The sequence below is a fragment of the Phyllostomus discolor genome, chromosome 13 (genome assembly GCF_004126475.2).
Source record: "Phyllostomus discolor isolate MPI-MPIP mPhyDis1 chromosome 13, mPhyDis1.pri.v3, whole genome shotgun sequence".
NCBI lineage: Eukaryota > Metazoa > Chordata > Mammalia > Chiroptera > Phyllostomidae > Phyllostomus > Phyllostomus discolor.
The window spans coordinates 36,135,561-36,142,074 of record NC_040915.2 but is presented as its reverse complement, the minus strand read 5'-3'; the positions used below and the strand labels follow the sequence as shown (position 1 = coordinate 36,142,074).

Here is a 6,514-nt window from a genome sequence, read left to right as displayed (position 1 = left end):
TTTGAGCCGGAGAGGTGCGGGCCAGGTCCCCGGGGACACGCCGCGAGCAGGCCGGACGGCCGGGCGGGGGACCGGGACCCCAGCCAGAGCGCGACCAGCGGATCTAGCTCCGAGGTCGATGACGTCTTCGCCTCTGGCTCCGCCGGCGCCAAGCCGGGCAGGGCGGGTGACGTCACCGTCACCGGTCACGTGACTGCCATTCAACAAACAAACCCCCTCCCCCTCCGCGCTCACTTAGTCCCTCCCCCCCGGGGAGGCTACATATAAAGTGACTCGCGCGGGCCAGGTTCGCTGCGAAGGACATTGGGACTTAAGTTGCCAGGCGACTCAGGGCAGTCAGGGGAGCGTCAAGGGAACCCGCACCAGAACCCCTCGCCCGGTTTAAAGGCAGTTTGCCGTTCTACGCAAAGAAAGTCACCAGCGGCGGGCTTCTCCCGGAAACCCGTCGCCTCCCTGCCCTTGGCTCCGAGGACAAAGAGCACACCAAGGCTTGCACGCTGGGGGCGCTGGGACCGGCCATGGTCATGGAAGTGGGCTCGCTGGACGCCGGAGGCCTGCGGACGCTGCTGCGGGAGCGCGCGGCGCAGTGCCTGCTGCTCGACTGCCGCTCCTTCTTCGCTTTCAACGCCGGCCACATCGCCGGCTCGGTCAACGTGCGCTTCAGCACCATTGTGCGACGCCGGGCCAAGGGCGCCATGGGCCTGGAGCACATCGTGCCGAACTCCGAGCTGCGCGGCCGCCTGCTGGCCGGCGCCTACCACGCCGTGGTGCTGCTGGACGAGCACAGCGCCTCCCTGGACTCCGCCAAGCGCGACGGCACCCTGGCCCTGGCGGCCGGCGCGCTCTGCCGCGAGGCGCGCGCCGCGCAAGTCTTCTTCCTCAAAGGTGCGCCCTCGGGGAAGGTCGGGGAGAGCTGCCAGCCCCCTGCCGCCAGGCCGGGGCGGGGTGGAGGGGTTTGAGTAGAGCCGGCCCTCACCTCCTGCCCCACCTGGAGCTTGGGGGCACCCGAGTCGTATTCTGGGGGCTTGTCATTGGCTTTGTTTGGCTCCAGAACAAAGACTCTGGGGTAAACTTCCAGCCCGGTGGGTGGGGGAGTTGAATGAAGGTGCTCTATCCCAGCGGTACTAACGGAAAGAAATCTCTTTGTATTCCTAGGAGGATATGAAGCTTTTTCGGCTTCCTGCCCAGAGCTGTGCAGCAAACAGTCGACCTCCATGGCGCTCAGCCTTCCCCTGAGTACTAATGTCCCCGACAGCGCCGAATCGGGGTGCAGTTCCTGCAGCACCCCGCTCTATGATCAGGTTAGTAGCGGGTCATACCAGAGGGAGGGGAAACAGCCGACAGAGGCCTGGGGGAGAGCAGTGCTAGTGAGAATATAGAAAGTGACCTGCCATTGTGTCTGTCACGGAGGGGACCCAGGGATATTATTTACCCTGTGGTTAAGTGGTTTGCTTTAGCTGAGCCTCTTAATTGCTGACACGGCAGAAATGACCACTGGCCTTGCCTGGGCAAATGGGTTTAGTCTCCTATTTATTTATACTCCCAAACAACCATGCGGAGAGAGGTCACCCAGTTTCCGAAACTGAGTTTTTCAGTGGGGAGTTGTTGTGCGTGTGGGGACCAGCATGGGCTTTGAGCAAAGCTTGACAAGTGTTGGCTCCTTCTGGATTTCAGGGTGGCCCGGTGGAGATCCTGCCCTTCCTGTACCTGGGCAGTGCCTATCATGCTTCCCGCAAGGACATGCTGGATGCCTTGGGCATCACTGCCCTGATCAACGTCTCAGCCAATTGTCCCAACCATTTTGAGGGTCACTACCAGTACAAGAGTATCCCCGTGGAGGACAACCACAAGGCGGACATCAGTTCCTGGTTCAACGAGGCGATCGACTTCATAGGTAAGGGGAAGGGATGCCGGAGACTTCGGCCTCACTCCCCCCGGCTTAGCCACTGAGCCCAACACCATGGCCGGGACTTGAGTGACATTTTTCTAGTCCTTCCTCCAGACATCAAATATCAATCTGGTGTGGGTAACATCCCTGCAAAACGATGACGTTGATGTCCCACTTTGCAGATTAGTACACTGAGGCTCAGAAAGTTGAGTCGATTCGTCCAACATCCGTTTGCTTCGTGGAGGGCCAGCCAGTCTGGGTTTAAGATCTGTGCTTCGCACAACACCCACATGGCCTCCACGAACAGTATGTGATGATGGCCTGAGGCCACGCTGACCGTCTCTGCACCGGATGCACAGGACAGTTCTTAGACACCCCGTGCCAGGGGCTGGGGTCGGTCCCCCGAGCTGTTGAGTAACCAGCTGCCCTTTGCTTTCCAGACTCCATCAAGAATGCCGGAGGGAGGGTGTTTGTCCATTGCCAGGCGGGCATTTCCCGCTCGGCCACCATCTGCCTCGCGTACCTCATGCGGACTAACCGAGTCAAGCTGGACGAGGCCTTTGAGTTCGTGAAGCAGAGGAGGAGCATCATCTCCCCGAACTTCAGCTTCATGGGCCAGCTGCTGCAGTTTGAGTCCCAGGTCCTGGCCCCGCACTGCTCGGCGGAGGCCGGCAGCCCAGCCATGTCCGTGCTGGACCGGAGCACCTCCACTACCACGGTCTTCAACTTCCCCGTGTCCATCCCCGTCCACTCCACGAACAGTGCGCTGAGCTACCTTCAGAGCCCCATCACGACCTCTCCCAGCTGCTGAGAGGCCACGGGAGGTGATGTCTGCACAACCTGCCGGGACTCCGGGCTCCTTCTTGAGAGGAGAAAGGCAATAACTCCAGGGAAAGGGGCCCGAGAGGGCTGGTCCTTATTTATTTATTAATTTCACCCAAGTTCCACTGGGTTCCCGAGCGGTCACAGGGATGACTAAGCGTCCAGGCATTTGCTGAACCCAACACATTCGGGACCAATATATTGTGGGGACACCGAGTCACCCTGACAACAAGGGGCAGAAGAGGAAGGACTCCATGTGTGAGCTGGTTTCTTTTCACTTGCCCTGGTTTTTTGTTTTTTTGTAGAAACTTCATGCTTGACATACATACCAGTATTATCATTCCTGACGACACATATACACATGAGAACATACCTTATTTATTTTCGTGTGGGTGGGCTGCCTTCACAAGCGTCGGCGTCGACTCCTAGAAGAACCAAATACCTCAATTCCTGTGTTTGAGTACTGTAATGCCCTGTAAATATATCCTGAGCAGGTTTGTGTCCAGCACTGATGGGAAGCACCAGTGTTCTGTTTTTTTAGTTGCCAACAGTTGTATATTTGCCGATTATTTATGACCTGAAATAATATATTTCTTCTTCTAAGAAGACATTTTGTTACGTAAGGATGACATTTTTTTATACAGCAGAATAAATTATGGCATTTCTATGGAATTGTCGGTGCTTGCTTTTTTATTTTTGTTTTTAGGTTTTATTTCTAGGGAGAGGGGAGGGAGGGACAGAAACATCGCAACCCCCACTGGGGGTCCTGGCCCCACAACCCAGGCACGTGCTGGGAAGTGAACCAGCAACGTTTCAGTTTGCAGGCTGACACTCAATCCACTGAGCCACACCAGCCAGGGTGCTGCTTGCTTTCTTGTCTGCCCCGGTTCCTGTCCCTCTAGTGATGAAATGGGGATCTGATGCCACACCATGGTGGTCTGGGTTGTGATGCAGGTAGAGAAGTACCATCTGCCATGAAAAGCCTGGTGCCACAGCTGAGCTGTTCATCTTGGACCCAAATGTCCCTCCATGTATCCCCTACCACATCACCCAGGGCGCCTGTGTCCCCAACAGCCAAAGCTGGAAATATGGCCGCTTGCTTGGGTTACCTTCCCTGAGCCCATATAAAAAACCCCCCTTCTCCCTGGGAGCTGTGCTAGTTTAGAGGACCATTGTTTCCCAAAACGCTGGACATCAGTGTGTTCCAACTACACGTGAGGCCGTGTGTGCCCCCCCCCCCCCCCCCCCGGGGTAACTGCCCCAGGTCTGCTGCAGAGATGCTGAGACGGGAGTAGCGGGAGGGGCCAGAGTCGGGGAACGGCCCCCATCTGTTTAGTTTTCTGATTCTAAGTGTTTTGCACTTCTCAGTGGGCTCTCTTGTTGCCTTTTAAAAGACCTTTGTTTTGGTGAAAAGACGACCTCAGATGGTTAAAAACCCAAGCACTACTTAGGCAAAGACAACACAAATGACCTGAACGCCCCACCCCCAACCTGGCCATTATTGCTGCAGCAGAATCTCCGCCTATTGGTGCCCTGCGCCTTTGGTGGCTGCCTGCAGCCCCTGCAGCTCACGTGGGGCTCTGGTTTCAGAATTTTGTTCAAGAAGCTAGGCGGTGAAATCCGACTTGCTCTAGGGCAACATTCTGGATTTTTACTCTCTCTCGCCAAACAGTCCAAAAGAGAGGAGGTGTCCTTCACCAGTAATCCATTAGCCAGTCTAGAGAGTTGAATTGAATAGTGGCGAACTTCCTGGATTCCTGACCCCTCAGCTCCCGCCCCCTCTCCTTGTTTCTGCACAGAGGGCTGTAAGGAGCAGGAAAGAAAACATCCTTTTAGGCTTTTCCAGCAGCACTCTGAGGGGTGGGCTTGGTCCAGCCCTGCCGTTCAAGGCCTTGAGGCAGGATCAGTGTCCTTGACCTTTCCCCATCGGCCACCTGACTCCCAGGGCCTGAAAGATCCCTGTGTTCTGAGGTCTCTGAGAACTTACCCTTGGGCTGGCAAGCTCATTTCCTCAGCCGGGCTTCCGATTTCACGCCTTTCAAAACAAACCGGACCTGTGTTTCTATCAAACCCTAGACCTTGACTGTTGCCGATCTCTCCCCTCGTGGAAATGTACCAGTAGTTTTGAGTCTGTGGCAGATGCCATGGCTGACGTCCCCGTGGGCTCCGGCCATCACTTTCTGCTTGGCAGGCTCTGGCTGAGCCCAAATTAATCTCCACTGTGATCCGTGCAGTGGAAAAATACAGCGGCTGCCTGGGGAGCCTGCAGCCCGAACAACTCACTCACTTCCCCCAGCACCAGCATTCCTGCTTCCGCCACCCCAGGAGAGCCAGCGCCAACACTCTCCTCCCCAGGTACCCAATGCCTGGTCTTCAGGCCCTCCAGAGAATGTCACTTTTGGCCCGAAACTGCTTTTCTTAGGGAAACAGAAATGTGATTCCTGTTGAAAGGGAAGATGCCTGAGTTATTAAAATGGCTGGTTCTCCGTGGGAGATTGAAATGGAGACAAGCCCATCACCGAATACTGACAGTGTGGTGATAATTGCCAGCCACCTTCCCATTAGACCTGTAACACCTACAACACCCATGGGACAGAGGCGGCTCAGGGAGGTGAAGCAACAGCCCTTCGATGCTAGTTCAAGGGTGTACAGCAATTAGAGGACATTGCAGACACTGGAACCTGGGTCTGTAAGAAGAGTGGGGACCCCAGTCCTACTTTTTGGTCCAGAGGGCAGCTTGGGGTGGGGGTGGGGGGAGATGAGCTTTAGCCAACCAGGTGTCACCATGGGCTTTATATGTAATTTTGGGGCCTCGGTTTGGGGCCTCAGAACTACATATAAATGGAATTTATCTGTTGGGGCCTCAGTTTTCTCATCTGTAAAATGAAGAGAAACACTAGGTCCCTTTCCCCTCTCCTAGCGACCTCCTGCGCCCTTGGGTCTCCGTCCTCCTACCCCTGAAATGGCCACTTTGCCCTGGATCTAATGGGCAAGGCTCCTCCCGACCCTCTAGTTCTAGGACAGGAAAATGTATCAATGCAAACTAGATGTTTCCCTGTGGTTTCCAGGCACCCATTATCCCTTTAGGATTCTCCCCACCCCAAGGCCTGCCTCCGCAGCATCCTCTCCTTTCCTTGGAAATTTTGCAAATCGCGGCTAATTCGCTTTGAACTTGTAGCCTCCGGAGTCCTTTTCCCTCTCTCCCACCCCCGCCCACGGAGGGAGGGTGCACTGGTGGTGTCTACACCTTTAAGGTGATATAAATCTGTGATCCTACAGTCCATCCCCATGGTAACGCGGAGGAGTTTCCCTTTTGTGAGGAAAGCTGTCATGTCACTTCCTGCTGCTGACAAATCAGTTTAGGAGATTAAAATGCAGGGGGGCGGGGCGCTGCGGTTTCTGCAGAAGTGCTGGCCGCGGTGGTTTCTGGTTGCCATGCGCACGGCAAACAAAGCCCCGCGCGCGGGGCAGCCCCGCCTCGCTTTCTCACACCTGCCTGCCCGGTGGATCCAGGTCACCCCGCCATGTGTGTGTCTCTGCAGGTCGCATTCTGGGGAGTAGGTGGGAGAGCTGCCCACCTCTGGGGACTTCCCCGGGGCTCTGCGGGGCAGGCCTGTTGGAGAACAGCGTCTGGGGCCAGCCGGGCCTCTGCTACCCTCCCCGCCGCCCCCCTCCCCGGCCCCTGAGAACAAAGGGTGTGCACGTTGCCAGCACCACAGGGAACAAAAGCCACTCTGCTGCGGAAAATACCATAACACCTCCCTTTTCTTCACTGTGGCTTTTTAAGCTGAATATCAGGCCCTT

At 56.1% G+C, this 6,514-nt stretch overlaps 1 protein-coding gene across 1 annotated transcript; it reads left to right on the top strand.

Moving 5' to 3' along the window:
* Positions 1–275: 275 nt before the first annotated feature.
* Positions 276–3,387, top strand: DUSP1 (dual specificity phosphatase 1). The gene is made up of 4 exons (XM_028528763.2): positions 276–885; positions 1,156–1,301; positions 1,675–1,894; positions 2,329–3,387. Exons 1-4 carry the CDS (start codon positions 519–521, stop codon positions 2,697–2,699), a joined length of 1,104 nt encoding a protein of 367 aa, XP_028384564.1. The 5' UTR covers positions 276–518; the 3' UTR covers positions 2,700–3,387.
* Positions 3,388–6,514: the final 3,127 nt, after the last annotated feature.

Excerpts from the sequence above, each read along its gene's own strand:
- DUSP1 (XM_028528763.2), top strand. The coding sequence starts at position 519 with ATGGTCATGGAAGTGGGCTCGCTGGACGCCGGAGGCCTGCGGACGCTG. Across the intron at positions 1,302-1,674 it reads GCACCCCGCTCTATGATCAG|GGTGGCCCGGTGGAGATCCT; the intron begins GTTAGTAGCGGG and ends TCTGGATTTCAG. Across the intron at positions 1,895-2,328 it reads CGAGGCGATCGACTTCATAG|ACTCCATCAAGAATGCCGGA; the intron begins GTAAGGGGAAGG and ends TTTGCTTTCCAG.